Raw genomic sequence first — 16,823 nt, 5'->3', positions numbered from 1 at the left:
ATGTTTTCAATCAGTTCAGCTAGGCAGAAACACAGATGGGATTATGTCACATGAGTTAGTGAGTGAACATTAGCAGTAAAACACAGATACAACTTGCCTTAATGCCTCCATCCTTCTGTCATATTTGGAGGGACTTTATGCTAAAGTCAATTTAAAATCTATCAATTTAATGTGTCAAATATCTTTTCTTTTAATATATGATTCAAGACCTTTTCTTGGAAGCCACTAAGCTCGGCATGAAGACAATCTACCAAGCGGACAAACTCAAATGACTTGCATTGCTCATTAAAATAAAAAAGCAACATACACTCAGCAGTCCTGCATTGAATCCTCCCTTTGTGTACTTTATAATGCTCAGTTCATCTTTAAACTGTTAAATAGATGTGTTGAGGTGGGTTTACACATGCAGTTCTGACATTGAACAGTGGGTGGCACATTGACCTAAAGTGCATATAGGTAAGGGCCTGGTAATGAGAATCAGGTGTGTGTGGACAGGAAGCTAACAGTTTTTGACTTAATGTAGTGACTTTAACATATATCCATTTTATATCTTAAAGCTACTGGGGGGAGAACTTGTTTGGACGCGTGTTCCACAAACATTTCACTGTCCAATGCGCTGTCTGGCTTTCGATCCGTTGATCCATTTATTCATATGCATATTGCCACCTTAACAGAGTACCACAGGTTACTCTAATTAGTCCATCATAGAAATGTATCAGGTGATGTGTTTCCCGTAACCAGAAGCCTTGAATCACAAGGTGCTGAAGGACTTTGACCACTAGAAATTGCTGTGTCTTGTGAGAGATGCTCCTAAACCACAAGTGACAGAGATGCACAGGTGACTTCAGCGTCTTCTCTTCAGGTATGGTGTTGAATATTCTTTTGATTTTGCAGACAGAATAGCAGCGTAGTCTCATTCGCAATGGCAATATTGTAGCTATATTTCCACATATATTCCACGAGTAGGCCTACCCTGAGCCTTCCACTTAACACTTACTTAGCATTTATTGTGTTCATACTAGTTTGCTGCACTTATTGCATTCGTTTGTTTCTGCACTGTACGTTGGCTCTGGTTTATGCTCTTGGATGCTTGTTTGAAAAAAGGAGATGCACTTATGACTTCTGGTGACTAGTAGTTCTCTTGAATACCTGTTGAATACACTTATTGTAAGTCACTAAAAGCGTCTGCTAAATGACTGTAATGTAATGTAATATTCCGCTTTGTAGCTTATTTCTTACGATATATGAGTTTATAGAGTATACATTTGAACATAGATTTCTTTGTTCAAAATTTTGATATTTTGAGAGTATGGCACTTGAGCTACAATATAATCCTGGTGATTGTACAATAAGACACAGGCATACAGAGGAGCACATTGTGGTTTGCTGTCTGAGTGCAGGAGTTCATAAACATTAACAGAGTCATATGACTGTCAGTGTGACAATCTGTTGTATAATAATTAAAAGGAAGTCAAACCTCAGCTGTACTTCTAGTCAGAATCTGTTTACTCTAACTGACAATAAGCTCCTCTAAGCATGTGATTTAGCATTTACAAGTCATGTACTTTCAGTGAATTAACACACAATAATGAGGCGATTTAAGGTTATTCAATATTATTGTAACATTTGCTTATTTTAGCTGCTGTTAGAGGGACTGCGATGGAGACATTTGGCCTCAGGAGGACCCAGTCCCTGAGGAGTCTTTCTGGGGTTCAGGAGAGGTCATGGGTCATGCCAGCTCCCACCCGCTGGGACAGGAAGTCTGTGTCTCAGCTGGTAGAACAGTAAGTTCTGCACAATATACCGTATGTGCACATACAGCATTAAACCAAAGACATTGGTAGCTTCCCAGTATATTCTACTTCTGGTAGCCAATAAGAAAATGAAAATTGAGCATTGCTCAAGGGCACATAGACAGTTTCATTCACTTTTGCTGCTCACGAATTTGCAGCTGATTCTTGGATACAAATAAAAAGAATTGTTTATAAATTTGTCAATTCCTTTTTGCCAAACAGTTACCAAAGCTGTGCTGACCTGAGGGGTATCGAAAAACAGGAGCATAAACTTCCGGTAATACATCTTTTTATGTGTAATAAAATGTTACAACCAATACAACAACAACAACACTGCCCAAAAACACACGCATAAAATTGAATTGCTGCTTTCAGGTGTCAGAAAGCTGTGTGGACGGTCGATGGAGGCAACTGGAGGGCGGCGAGAACGTGGCCATCTGGGAATCCGGAGGAAGCTCCAATTTGTCCAGGAGTCGCTCCATGGACTTCCTCCCTCAGAGGGAGTCGTCAGGCACCAGAGCTCTGTGTGCCCTGTTTGAGTCCAAGGCCACCCTGCAGCAAGGCTTCAACAGCAGCCCTCGGATGAACTCAGCCTCTGCTACTGGCAGTAACACAGTGAGAGACTGCCCTCTGCTGGATTGGAGAAGTCACAAGGAAACAACCATTCAGGTGTGAGAGTTTAGAACATGTATCATTTTTAGAGCAGATTTCACTACATTGACTGTGCTCAGTGATGCCGTCCTTGATTCTTTGTACCCTAGAGTCCAGTTAACAGTTCATTTAGCTCATAGATGCAGACATTGAAAGTAAACAACCAGACATTTAACACAACACCTTCACCTCGTGACAGAAACACAAGCTCCCATGGAAGCTGTGGCCAATCTGGCATCACACATGTTTTTAAAGGAATACATTTGGGAAATCACTCTCTTGCTATGAGTGAAATGTGACAACAGATACCACTCTCATGTCTGTTCACTAAATATGAAGCTACAGCCTGAAGGCAGTTAGCTTAGCTTAGCATAAGGCAGGGGAAAACGTAGAATGCACTGTCCAAATGTAACAAAACCAACCTTGCAGCACCTGTAAAGCTCACTAAATAATATGATCTATCTCATTAATTTAACCTGTATGAAAATGAAATGTACAATAAACTATTCTTGTTTTTTTTGGAGAGTTGGGTGCTTTAGTTTAAGGGTACTGGCTGTCAGAATAAAAGTATATCTCTAAATGTCAAACTATTAATAAACAACACAAAAACAGTGTGTTGTAACCGTCTTCACCACACTATATGTTGTTTATCCACAGAGAGCCGCCCAGGTGGAAGGCAGAAAGGCCATGAATGGACTCCCAGAGTCTTCAGCCACAGCATCCAGATACTCACAAGGTGAGCAGTGGTGCTTGTTGTCATGTTTATAGTCACTGAGATTTGATAGGGCAGATGGGGTTTGGTGCCCGGGTCCCCACCCCAAAGGCATTAGATCACTGTTGTATTTTGGTACCACGGTTCACAATCACTCTAAAGGACTATTGAAACCTTTTGGAAAACTAAGACCACCATCTCTGACCTTTGAGGAAGTCTGTGTTCTTGCTGGGTCTTTGGAATATGTATGTAGACTGAGACATTTATCCGTCTGTGCCAAAAACAGTGCTTGAGCATCACCGGAGATCAAGTATCTCATATTAATCTAGATTAAGTTACCAGAGTGAAAATGCCTCGGGTATTTAAAGTGTCAGCGTGCACATCCTGACATGAGTAAACACTGACCTCTGTGTTCTTTGGCCCTGTGAGTTGCAGGGTAACCTAAATAAAGAAAGGATCTTGCGGTGTAAATGCATAACTATGTGTTTGGCTTACATGCTTAAGATAGGAGTGAGGCTGTTGCTGATGGCTCGGACCATGACGCAGACCGTGGCCCTCTGAGCCATGTGCCTCTCTGTGTCCTGGAACTGATACCAAGCCAGCATATCGTGCTTGACACTTTGACCCTGAGATGTACGCGGTGTGAAAAAGACACAGAGGAATGTGAGTCGAAAGGATGACCGACATAAATCATAATGTATTTTCCTTAACACCGGTGTAAATATGTAAAATAAACTTCAGCTATGAATTGGCTAACCACTAGATAATCATCTTATGGTCTACCAGCATTATGTAGCAGAACATAATGTGACAATACTAATATGAAATAGTCTCCTTTGTAGCATTATCCGTCTACCACTTTACCAAAATACCTTAAGTATGTATTTTTTTTTTAATATGTTGCCCACCAAACACCCGCTCACACACATACTGCAGGTCCCACCCAGTGCCCGTTATAGTGGGTGACAATATAGCTCTGGGAATGGGAGGTGGAGGGGTGCCTCAGTCTCTCAGTGACTAACAGGGGTGATTGACTCAGCCGAGTAGCAGCAGCCGCCAGCCCACCCTCCCAAAATAGCCAGAGTCTTCCACTAGGGCAGTGGGATCTGATAAAAATCAGCTGTCACTGAGGCCACAGGACTAGAAAGAGTTCAGTCACAGTGAACCGAGAAGCACGGAGAGAGGAGACAGGCTGTATCGCACATCACAGGGGCCTTAAGTTATCCAGCACAGCGGACATATACAGGGAAGGGACAGAGAACGACGCTGGATGGTATTTTAGTGAGTATCATGAGTTTTAATTGGAGGAAACTGAGGCGAATGCGTAGCCGGTTTAAAATATACTGTATAATAACGACTGAGTATAAGCTGCTTTGTTCTGTTTCATGAATCTGTCTGACGTGATTGATATGTAAGATAAGCAAATGAACATGGAGTTTAGTGGATGCTCTTTCAGTTTATTTCAGTATAACAATATTCAAAATATTAAATTTTATTTGTCGATGTTAAGTCACTGAGAAACCAATACTTTTCTGCGATTCATTTAAAGATTACGGATTAAAAGCTTAGATTTTTTTTTTTTTTTTTTTCAATTTCTGATTTTGAACAAAGAAACAAAAAGAAACTATGATGATCTAAATGCTTTCCATTTCCTTCATATTCATGGCTTTTTCTTTATGAGTGATACCAGAGCTAAACAAGGTCCCAAATTGGAGTGTGACTACATTGCTGGCATCATCATTAAGTCTTAAGTGGCTATACGTTTTCAGCCCTTTATTCATAGAAATGTCTGGAATAGGTCAGACAACAGGATCACTCAATCATTATCTCTCTGTCCTTCTATCATCACGAGAGTCATGATGAACTGTGGAATGAGAAGCAGCATATCTGCCTTTAAAGCAATAAGGAAAATCAGACCTAGCTTTTATTGACTGGTGTAATACTGGTGCGATGTGCTCTTCGGGGCCTTTTGGCATGCTGGTTTTCATTACAGTCTGTGAATGTGGCGGCAATCGCCAACAGCTGACGGTGGTGAAGGTGGTGGTAGTGAAGAACAAATACCAACTGCATTTCACCATCATTTGTACAGCTGCCAGCGGCCCTAAACGCCCCCACATTACTGTGCCGTTAATAGCTCCTCTTCATTCCTGGAGAACGAACCCAGATCAGAGAGACGTCAGCAGAAATCGCTGTCAAAGGGTGGGAATCACTGAGGGAAGGTATCGAAGGCCAATGAAGCTTTGAGTCACTTTTGATTTGGTAACTACTGGATTTTACACATCCGTATTTTCCCCCGCTATTGATACGTGTGTATGGTGATAAGTGATGAAGTTGACCGCTCAGTTGAGTGGGTAGGACTTCCACAGGACACGCATGGCACGCGGTTGTCTCATTCAGTCTGCTCACCCATCTATGAAAATAGTTTAAGTCCGGACTCGTGAGAGGCGCCAGCTTGCTGGTCCATCCTTTTGTCCTGCGAGGGCTTAGTGTGTGAAAAGGGGAGGTGTGTTCAAATCTGGCCAGCCGGATGGCCTGTGCAGCACTCTGGGCTGTCGACCTTTGGTCGTATTGTTCACAGTGCTGCTGTTGTTGTTGTTGAAATGCGTTCTGAATTTGACACATCTACCATGAACTTTACTCAAACTGTGATGCGTATTGAGGAAATTGGCTTTTTTAAAATCAATTAAAGAACTGTATAATTGCAGAGTAAACCAATCGGGTGATCTAACGCACACCAAGCTGAGATCATTTCTACATTTTTTTTTTTTTTTTTTTACGGGGTCAGGCAGGCGCATTCCTGTTGGTCAGGTGTTGATGATTTGATGGCGGAGAGCTCACACAAACAATGTGCAAACAATCTGTGTCACTCCAGCTGAGCTAGCAGTTGCTGCTTCTTTTTTTTCCTTCTCAGGTGTCATGGTCAGTCTATGGCATGCAGTTTGGTGATGGTCCCACAGCAGCAGGCAGGCTGTGTGGGCCTGTTTGTCCTGTCAGCTACTGGGATCAAAGCCTTTGTAAACTCACTTGTTTGTTACAATGTTTGCCTTAAGCACAATAAATCATATGTTGGTTTATTTCAATAACTAAGTCCCACAAGCGACTCAGAATCATTGTTAGGATGCCAGATACCGTCGGCCTTGTGGATGGAATAGTTTCCACAAGTTAAGAGGGAGCTGCAACAGCGATAAGAAAGATTCCTACGTCACTAAAAATATACACACAGTGTTATCATTAACTTGTTGCTCGCACTGGTCGCACTCCACACTTATTTCGGGACACTGAAAAGGAGTCCTATTTCTACAAGTGTGTGTCAACAAATCTAATCTAGCAAAAGAGACAGCATTAAAAGGTTCTTTTACTTTACTGTTACTGAGCAAATTATAAAAAATGTAGATATTTTAGGTATATTTATTGGATTTATTTTGTCTTTTCTATTCCAGATGACAAATATAGTCCATCACTGACCAAGGGGGGCACGCCAACAAGACAAAGCAGAGACAAGATATCTACTTCCTCCTCGGTGAGAGACAGATCAGCCTTCTATCTGTCAAGAGCAGCAGCTATCGACTCCACAGGAGGCGCAACACAGCCAGTGAGTTCCTAAAATGCCTCTCATTCCTCCCTACACACTGAGGTCAAGGGCTTCAATAGATTATAACCACAATGCTCTTTCTCAATGGGAGCGACTCAACATTTACAAGAAAGCTATTGCATACTTGCATATACATGTATAGCACACGTGCAGCACAGTAATAATATATGCTTTTACAGAAAATAATGTAACGTACTCATGATACAAACTGATCTAAACCACACTTTATTTTTCTGTTCTACAGGAATTCGTCAGTACTCCAGGAACGAGAGCTAAAAGCAGTAAGGTACTGTATAGTTCATTTAGCATCCTTTACTGCAGTGTGTGGGTTCTGTTATTACGTTTGCTTTGTAACTGACGGTTATTTTGCTTGTTTGACCAACGACATAGTTAACCTTTGACATACTGTACATTCAAGAAGTCAAGAAGCAACATAACAGCACCATTTAATGACATTTACAGTAAGATAAAATACCTTAACATCTTAACTGCTCTATGTTCAGCACCATATTCTTTTCCCATGGCCTCGGCATTACAATCAACATACAACGACTAGTAATGTATTTCACAGTAATGTATATCATCCAGAGCTGACCACCATTCGTATTGTAGATTTCCTTAAAACTAGAAAATTGGAAATTTTCAATGGGCTCCACCAAAATGTGTGAACACATTAAATCTAAATTATTAAGAGTGACAATAATAAAAGTAAACTATCTGCCAGATACTTAGGGTCTGCAAGTACCATATTTGGACAGTGACACATTTTGTATTGTATTTGACTTTCCATAACACATAATTTAAAATAAAACAACTTTTACGTTTAAGTGCTGACGGTGGTCACATCCATCTTGGGTCAAAGGCCTTTTTCAACAATAAAGCAGAACAATTACAGAGCTACAATTCTTACACTATTCACACAATATGAACACCGATTGTGTTAAATGATTTTATCATTTAATCACAAAATGAACTTGTCAACATTTGTTTAATCTTGTAAGATCAAGTTTTTACTCGGTTCATCTCACTTCAATCATTTTTATTGGAGCAAAATAAGTTTGTCATTTAAGTAGACGGACTGACAAACAGTAACTGTAGTAAATGTTGCATCATGCACCTGACAAACTGAACTGTTTGTATTATAGTCTACTATAGTCCAATCCTTATCAATCCACCACAAGAAAACTCAGCACCATCTAGTGGACTGAAAAAGCTATTTTACCAAAAAGCTTTTATTTGTATTTGCAATATTAATAGCTTATATAATAAATGATTGATTGTTGGCGTCCGTGTATCGAGACAATATTGCCACGTGAAATATCGCGATACTATGCTGTATCGATTTGGATCGAATGACTGCATGTATGTGAAAGGTGCAGTTCATGTTGACAAACCTACGGATAGCTATCAGCCAACTATGAAGTTCCCGTCAGCTCTATGGAGCATTTCAGCATCTTTCAACTCATTGTTTTGGTTTTGCGACCACAACTTTACTATTTTGGTCAGGTCGCGCTGCCCTCATCAGTGTCGTTTTCGTCCACAGCAGGCAGCTGATTCCAGAAAAAATAAACACTGTACCCTACCTGCTCAGCACCAAAGAGACAAAATCAGCAACCAGCTGGAGAACATAGTGCTGCATAGACTGGCTAAAGATCCAGATATGTCCCTCAGGAGTTGAGACCAAAAACAGAGATAAAACGAGAATGAATATTCAACTTACATTTATCAGATTATTATACTTCAAATGAGTGATCATTTTGCTCCATCTCTGCTGGATGTACAACTGTTGGCCTACAAGATTCCCATTCAAATGGTGAAAATATGTCATTTCTGTGTATGCAGCTTGTTTCCACTGCCCCCATGTGGCCAAAAACATTAAGTTAATGCTGATTTAATTCAATTTAATTTATTTGTATAGCCCCAAATCACAAATTACGAATTTGCCTCAGAGGGCTTTACAATCTGTATGGCATATGATATCCTCTGTCCTTGGACCCTTGCAGCGAAAAGAAAAACCTCCCCAAAAAATAACCCTTTGCAGATTTGCATTTCCAAAGGAAGACATTTAGAAATTAGTGTAACTTGGTGCATTTGGAGTAAACACTAGGTGTCTGTTTGATGTCTGCTTACTAACAGCTATGAAGTGTTTTGCTAACCCTGGTGTGACAGTGGATGGTTTGCTAACATCAAGCGAGCATAAACAAAGGTAAAGTATGGCTTTATTTACTAAAATGCATGCCATTCTAATATTTGCACCTTAACTAATGCTGCTTTTGATTACTGAAACCTGACAATATTACTCCCATCTGTCTTTCATTTAAAGATGGCTGAAGCAGGCAGGAAAATCACAGTTTCACGATCATCTCATGATGAAGATGACCTGCCTCTCCCCCCACCTCCTCCCGTACCACCCAGACCCGTTGACTATGAAGGGCCTTCAGCAATAAGTAGCCTCCCTCTGCCTCCACCTAAAGAAACCTTTTCCACATTTTACCAGCAACGGAATAAGAGTGAGCTAAAGAGGCTCTTTAAACACATCCACCCAGGCATAAGGGCAAGTCTCGATGATGCAGTGGACGATGAGATAATGAAGGCAGTGCAGCCAGAAAATACTCAAGCAGCAGATGCAGCTTATCAAGGTGAAGTGCAGTCCATGAGGTGGATCTTTGAGAACTGGACTCTGGACAATATTGGGGATCCTCATGCAACCAAGAAGCTGCTGGATGATGAGGAGTTAAAAGGTGGAAACGTCAGGGGTACCTCCTCTATGTTTGAGCACATTGACAGCACCCAACACATGTCTGCTAAAAGACAGAATTCTGTCAGAGGGGATGTGAGAACATCAACATGGCTGTTTGAGACCCAGCCCTTAGATTCTCTAAATGAATCAAAAAGAGAAGAGGGTGAGCTGGTTGAAGCAATGCTGAAAGAACCTATCCAGCCAGGAGATGTAACAGGGGCTCGGCTGCTTTTTGAGTCTAAACCATTGAGTGACTTTGGGCGCTGCAACTCCATAGAAGACCACAGCTTCCTCAAACTCAGATCTGAGCTTCAGGAGCAGAAAGGAGATGTCCAGAAGACTTTAAAACTCTTCCAGGCAGACCCTTGCTGTGCCATCAGAGACAACAGTGGCAATATCCATGAGATTAAATCCATCTGCAGGGAGGAGATCAACAGCAGCAACATCAGCACTGCCCGTTGGCTTTTTGAAACCCAGCCTTTGGATCTGATTAATAAGGGAACTGATGGGGTAAAAATAATCCGGGGTATATCTCTGGAAGAGGCTCACAGAGGAGGAGTTGACCAAAAGAGGTGGATGTTTGAAACTCAGTCATTTGACACAATACAAGAAGTCATCGGAGTGGACAAGTTTGAAGGAACGGTGGCTGATTGCACTGGAGAGGCCGACGTTGTGAACAAGAGGAAGCTCTTTGAGATGCAACCCTTGGCAGCACTAAAAGGAGACTCCGCAGAGCAGTCTTTGGAAAAGGAAGAAATTATTGCGGGAGATGTCAAGACTTCTCTGTGGCTGTTTGAAACTCAACCCATGGAGACCCTTAATGATAGCTATGAAGTTGGTCATTTGAAGAAAGTTACCCTTTCAGCTGATGAACAAGGAGAAGTAAAAGGCAAAAAACAAATATTTGAGAGCTGCAGGATTCAAAAGAACACCTCATTCAAAGAACAAGAGATTGAAAAGGGCGATGTTAAAGGATTCAAACATCTTTTTGAAACAATTCCACTGAGCAAAATCGCTCAGTCTAATGAAGAGTTGATTGAGGTGGAAAAGGCGATTGCAGCAGGAAACGTAAAAGGCACCAAAGCAATGTTTGAGACAACTCCTTTATATGCAATAAAGGACAGCTCTGGAAACCTCCATACAGTCACAACAGTCAGCCGAGAAGAATTAATCAAAGGAAAGGTCCAAAACTATAAGTGGATGTTTGAAACAAAGCCTTTAGACGAGCTTGCAGAAAGAAAAGCAAATGTTGAGGTGATCAAAGGCATCACCAGACAGGAGGATACAACGGGCAATGTCAAGATGGCGAAGTGGCTTTTTGAAACCCAGACAATAGATGGGATCCACTCCAAGTTCAACCAGACGGAGCAGGATGCTTCTGTAGAAGACGAGCATCGTAAAGGTGATGTCAACAACTGTAAATGGTTATTTGAGACACAACCAATGAACATTTTGTATGACAAATCAGAAAACATCAATGATAAAGAAGCCATTGACAATACCAATGTCAAGTCCATTACTTGGCTTTTCGAATCACAGCCTCTAGACACCATCAAAGATGGCGAAGAGTACAATCTGAAGCTATGCAACACCATACAGGATTCTGTCAAATCGGAGGTTGGTGTTCAAACAGTCAAACATGTTTTTGAAACTGAAACCTTGGATAGAATAAGAAAGGATGCAAACTCTGAACACAATGTGAGATGTGTCAGCCAGGTCAACTTTCAGTCTGGAGATGTCTCACGAGTCAAAGAACTTTTTGAATCCCACTCTCTTGATGAAATAGGATCAGAAATGGTGACATCTGATGAACAGAACCAAGACGAACACCTGGTAAAAGGTTCCGTACATAAATGTACCTGGATGTTTGAGAACTGTCCCATGAACCAGATGAATAAGGACATTGAGGGTGCAAACATTCAGAGAGTCAGTGGTGAAGAAGGTGGCGATGTACAAAACAAAAAGTTTATATTCGAAACTTCCTCACTGGACAAAATCCAGGACCAGCCCCTTGAACAGAAGTCAGACTCTGTGGAGGAGCCTGTGAGCAGTGTTGACGTAAAGTCGAGCACAATGATGTTTGAGTCCCTGCCACTGTATGCCATCAGAGATAAAGAGGGAGAGTTTCATGAAGTTACAACTGTGAAAAAAGAGGAGGTAATGAGTGGTGATGTCAGAGGAGCAAGGTGGATGTTTGAGACAAAACCCCTTGACGCCATCAAGGCAGACAAGGAAGTTTACGTCATCCGAGCTGTAACCCAGGAAGATGTCAAGAAAGGAGATGTGAAATCAGCCAGATGGAAGTTTGAAACACAACCTTTGGACTCCCTTACCAGCCGAGATGAGCCCTCTGTCCGGGTCATTGAAGACTTGGGAAGCAGTAATGTGCAACTCAATAAACAGATATTTGAATCTGAGCAGTCATGCCAGAAATTCATGCGAATGGTTAGTGTCACCGACGTCCAGCATGGCGACGTCAGGACCTCCACCTGGCTCTTTGAGAATCAAACCATTGACAGTCTGAAAGGGGAACCTCAGGAGCAAGGTCCGGTAAAAACTACGGTCCACAGAGAAGACAGCCAGAAAGGAGATGTGAAACGCTGCACTTGGCTGTTTGAATCACAGCAACTTGACAAAATCAAGGAGCCTGAGGATACCTCAGTGCAAGGTTCTGAGGAGGAAATACCAAAAGCTGATGTGAAGTGCACTACCTGGCTCTTTGAGACCACTCCACTGGACAAAATCACTGCCAACAGTGTTGCTGACACCCTGTCCTATCTGTACCAAATGACTTTCGTTCACTCAAGCGGCATCATTATAGAAGCAAATGAGAGTAAGAATGTTATGATGGCAAAATATCTGCTGGAAGTCAATGAAGGTGTGCAAATTCAGAAAGAAGAAGTTGTTGGGGGTAACATCAGGAATATCATGTTACAACTCTTACTCAAACCAACCCTAAAGCCCCAAGTCAGTCTTCTTAGAGAAGTGGAGAAGGGCAAAATGAATACCACAGTAGTAGAACTTCCAGTCTACGAATCAGCCACAATTATCAACCTCGAGAGGGATCAAAGAATACAAAACATTGTCCAGAGGATCGAGGAAGTGCTTGTCCAAGATAAGGATTTCAAAAAAGGAATCATAATGCAAGAGACTGCGGGGGGGCAAGCAGAGATGTCAGTATATTCACTCATCTGCGATTCTGAAACCAAAACCGAGGGTCATGTTATAGAGAGGGGAGACATAAAGTCTACGATTGGAAATCTGTTGGCAACTGCCAATAGTCAGAAGACTGCGGCGTCATGTAGAGTGGATGAAAATGAAAAGGGAAATGTGAATCTGTACAAAAGTTGCATTGAGAAAGGAGACTTGAACTATCTGAAAAGTCTTCATACTAATGCAACAGCAGATGAAGTTGATCACAGCCTTCTGGCTGAAGGGTACATTGAAATAGTTCATGGAGATGTGAAGGAAGCAAAGAGAAGTCTCTGTTTGCAAAAAGAGCAGGTAGAGCGAACCATTTCTGATGTTTTGCCAGGAGATGTAAAGAACACCAAAAAAGTTTTTGCGTCGGAGTGCTCTCTCTGTGTTGAGAACTGCGCTCCAAAGGAAGAAATAATCCCTGGGGATATCTTATCAGCAAAGCAACAACTTGCAGTGCAGCAACCTGTTGTGGTGGAAAAAGAGGAAATTGTGGCTGGGGACATCAAGGCAACACTGCAGTCATTAGAACGCGCAAAGCAACAGAGCATGTGTGTGGAACGGGAGATCATTAAACCTGGAACTATCTATGACATGGACTTGTCAGGCCCTGAAATAGAAGGAAACCAAGCACAAAAAGAGGTCATTATTTCTGGAGATGTGAAAGCAGCTAAAAAGTCCCTTGAAGTGGCCAAGCAGCAAAGCATGCTTGTGGAGCGCGAAGTCGTTTTTCCTGGAAAAATATACAACCTGAATGTCACAGCACAAGAAGAAAGCTCTTCCGAAGTGATGCAATCTACATCTTCGTCTTCCTCCAGATGCCAGCAAATCAAGACGTATCCAAAGGTCAGTGATGCAGAGAAAGATCAGGGAAGCCATGTTTCCTTTGAGGCTTGTCAACAAAATGCAGTTATAGTCAGTAATTGTGCACCAGGATCACTGCTGCCTTTTGTAAGTTGTGAGTGTAATGGTCAGACAACAGAAGATGAGACAGAAGAAGTTATCAGAGGAGATGTGAAGGCATCTATTAGGTCTCTGCAGAGTGCAGCAACAGAGCAGAAGCTCCTAGATAAAGAAGATATTGTAAGAGGTAATGTCCAATTGGCTTTGCAATCTCTTGAGAAGTCTAGTGTAAATGTATCCAAAGGAGACTATAAAGCTGCAATGATATACAGGAATTCAGGGAAGGCTTGTTCAGGAAGGAGCAAGACTGTTCAGAAGCAGTGTGTTGTGGTCTCTATGCCTCCATCTGACACAGTGTTGTCTCCTTCAATTTCAGTAAGCTGTGAAGGACAACCATCCAATACAATACAGAATTCAACACCCAACCCTGTAGCAAATGGAATTTCTAAATCATCCAGCTCTGTGAGTGTCACTCCACCTCCACTCCCTCAAAAGACAAGTGAGAAACCTCAGGAGCAGAAGCCAGCTTTACCTCCAAAGCCACAATGGACAAAATCAGTAGTTGTAGAACAACCAAATATTTTAGCTGCTCCCGAAGTCACTTGCCACAATAAAGACAACATGCAAAGTGCAATGATTCCTCCAAAACAAAGCAAACCATTTCCTACGCCCTCTCAAGATAAACCTCAAAGAACCATATCACATGGCAAAATCAGTATAGAGACCCTACATGAAACATCCCACCAAAACTGTATTGAAGCATCGCAAGACTTAAATCAAACAATGGACTCTATCAACAATCTATCAATGGACTCAAAGGCTCAGGAAACTAGGAAGAAAAAGAAAACACAGACAGGGAGCAAATCAGACTGCCAAGGAATGATGTCGAACAGCACTGTGGAGCAAGTGGAAATGGAGAGAAATGTAATACAGAAAATCAATGCAGCTGATGAGATACAAATGTGCATGAAGAATTATGCAGAAGATGGTCAATATGAAAGGAACACGAGCTTGCAGGCTGCTTTAAAGAACTTTGAAAGAAGGGAAAGTGAGACTGGAGACAAAAGAGCCCCTTTGTTGTCCAAGAAGGTAAAAGTGCTAAATGAAAATGTAAGTGACCATAAACAAACCAACAAAACCACTGCTCACCAACACAAATCACCTCCCAAGAAGAAACTCAACACCGATGACGCACTGCAAACATCAAAGACCAAGAGATGCCATGAACAGCAAAATGACCTCAATGAAAAGCCACCCAAACTCGAGGATAAAGTTGTTTTAAGAGAGAAGAAATTAAAGGAGACAGATGATGAAAGACGACAAAGGCTTTCTGTCCACAAGGAGGAGATCATGAAGGGAAATGAGAAAGCAGCCATGGAAATCTTTGAAAATCTGAGGAAACGAGAGGAACTCCAAGGAATCCTGTCTCAAGTGCAAGACATAGAGGGAGATGACAGCAGTATAGATGTTAGCTCCTTCAAGACGTTATATGAGACTGTCCCTGCTTGGATGGTTACACCAAGTGGAGATGCAAAGCAAAGTAAAATGGAGGAAAAGAAAGTTGAAGTAGAGACACATGACGATGATCTAGAAAGCATCTCGTCAGTTGAAACTGCATTTGAAGATCTGGAAAAGGCAAGCAAGGAAATAATGAATCTGAAGGAACAAACATTAGCAAAACTTCTTGACATTGAAGAGGCCATTAAAAAGGCTTTGTACTCCGTCTCCAATCTGAAATCTGAGGCTGACATCTCAGGGTTGTCAGGACTATTTGATGAATCTTTGAAATCTGAGCAAAACTTCCAACCTGCCAACAACATCAGGAAAATAAGTATTGTGTCAAGCAAGGCCAAATTGGGTCAAACCAAAGAAACTGTTTTGGATTCAAGTCCTTCTAAACAAGAAGTGCACAGAAAGGTCCTCAACAAGCCACTCATCAGACAGTCCTCTTCCCAGTCTTCTCCATCATTCATCTCCATTCACTCAGCTGCCAGAAAGTCTCTTGAACAACCAAAGTTACCCATGTCAACATTTAAACCAAAAACAGAGGGTAATTCTAAAAATTACCATGATGCAAATGGTGATCTCAGACAGAAGTCTGCTGCTAATGAACCGCCAAAGAACGGTCAGAGTCCTGCACAACGCAAGGTTAGCGTGATCGAAGTGAAAACGGCTCCAGAGCAACCCGCTGGAATAGTTGGCACAAAGACTGTCAGTGAAACATACAAAGAGACTGATGGCTTTGGCAATGTATTTGTTTCATCTGTGACTTCAACATTTGTCACCAAACAGTCTGACCGTAAATCATCAGCACTGTTTGAAGTAGTCGGTAATCCAGCCAGATACGAAGTCATGACATCGCCATTGATTCGAAGATCTGGTCGCCTTTTTGAAGATAAAGTGTCGAACCACACCAATGAGGACGGGACGGTGTTTGTAACATTTAGCCAACCAAAGGAAAAGCACTAAAGAAGACATGCAGTGCATTTACCTGCCTTTTAGGAAATCAGTTATTCCATTTGTGTATTTATTACAATATGTTTTTATGAGAAGGTTTTGTTAGTTATAAAATTGATCTTATTCAATCACTAAAATGTTGCATTTTAATGAAAATATTATTTGTCGTCTGGATTTTATACTGTAACCACATGCTAAACTCTTAAGTTCTTGTATTAAACATATGCAGTTGTTCTGTTGTGTAAATTGTCAAATAAACAACAATTTAAAATATTTGATTGTAAAAAGTGACTTTTTTTCTTCATACTGGTCTCTCATTTTTCCACAACTTTTAAAACCTAAAGTGAATTGGATATTGAAAGTGATATCAACAACCATTGATATTACAATACAGGAAGGTGAGCTTGCAGTCGTGGAATCTACTAAATGTTTACTCCTTATGCATATTCTCTAAATGATTCTAGCAATCAAAATGGGTAAGTTTGCCAAAAGAAACAGTTTAAGACTTTTGGAAATTCACTTATTTGTTTTCTGTCGGAGAGTTAGAAGAGAAGACCACTCTCGTATTTGTGTGCTAAATGTAAGCCAGCAGCCAGCTAGCTTACCTAAAGACAATGACTGGAAACAAGGGGAAACAGCTAGCCTAGCTCAGTCCGAACATAACAAAATTCGCCTATCAGCACCTTTTAAAGCTCACTTATTAACATATTATCTCTCATTTGTTTAAATAAGTGTAAAAATGCGATTTGCTTTGTAATGGAGGGAGGTGAAAACAGT

General features: G+C 41.3%; 1 protein-coding gene across 4 annotated transcripts; it reads left to right on the top strand.

Moving 5' to 3' along the window:
* Positions 1-764: 764 nt before the first annotated feature.
* On the top strand, positions 765-16,319 carry xirp1 (xin actin binding repeat containing 1). Of its 4 annotated transcripts, XM_031855132.1 has the most exons (9): positions 765-862; positions 1,640-1,784; positions 2,016-2,070; positions 2,169-2,462; positions 3,102-3,180; positions 6,597-6,748; positions 6,993-7,034; positions 9,072-13,532; positions 13,966-14,052. In XM_031855132.1, the coding sequence occupies exons 2-9, from the start codon at positions 1,660-1,662 to the stop codon at positions 13,966-13,968; spliced, it is 5,211 nt and encodes a 1,736-aa protein (XP_031710992.1). In that variant the 5' UTR covers positions 765-862; positions 1,640-1,659; the 3' UTR covers positions 13,969-14,052. The 4 variants fall into 4 exon arrangements, with proteins under 4 accessions (XP_031710992.1, XP_031710988.1, XP_031710989.1 ...); XM_031855128.1 differs by having other exon boundaries at positions 768-862; positions 9,072-16,319; XM_031855129.1 differs by lacking the exon at positions 765-862 and having other exon boundaries at positions 1,178-1,784; positions 9,072-16,319.
* Positions 16,320-16,823: the final 504 nt, after the last annotated feature.

The sequence above is a fragment of the Anarrhichthys ocellatus genome, unplaced genomic scaffold (genome assembly GCF_004355925.1).
Source record: "Anarrhichthys ocellatus isolate YVR2014 unplaced genomic scaffold, GSC_Weel_1.0 scaffold15, whole genome shotgun sequence".
NCBI lineage: Eukaryota > Metazoa > Chordata > Actinopteri > Perciformes > Anarhichadidae > Anarrhichthys > Anarrhichthys ocellatus.
Note: the sequence above shows the minus strand (reverse complement) of the source record. Positions and strands in the feature narration are given on the sequence as shown.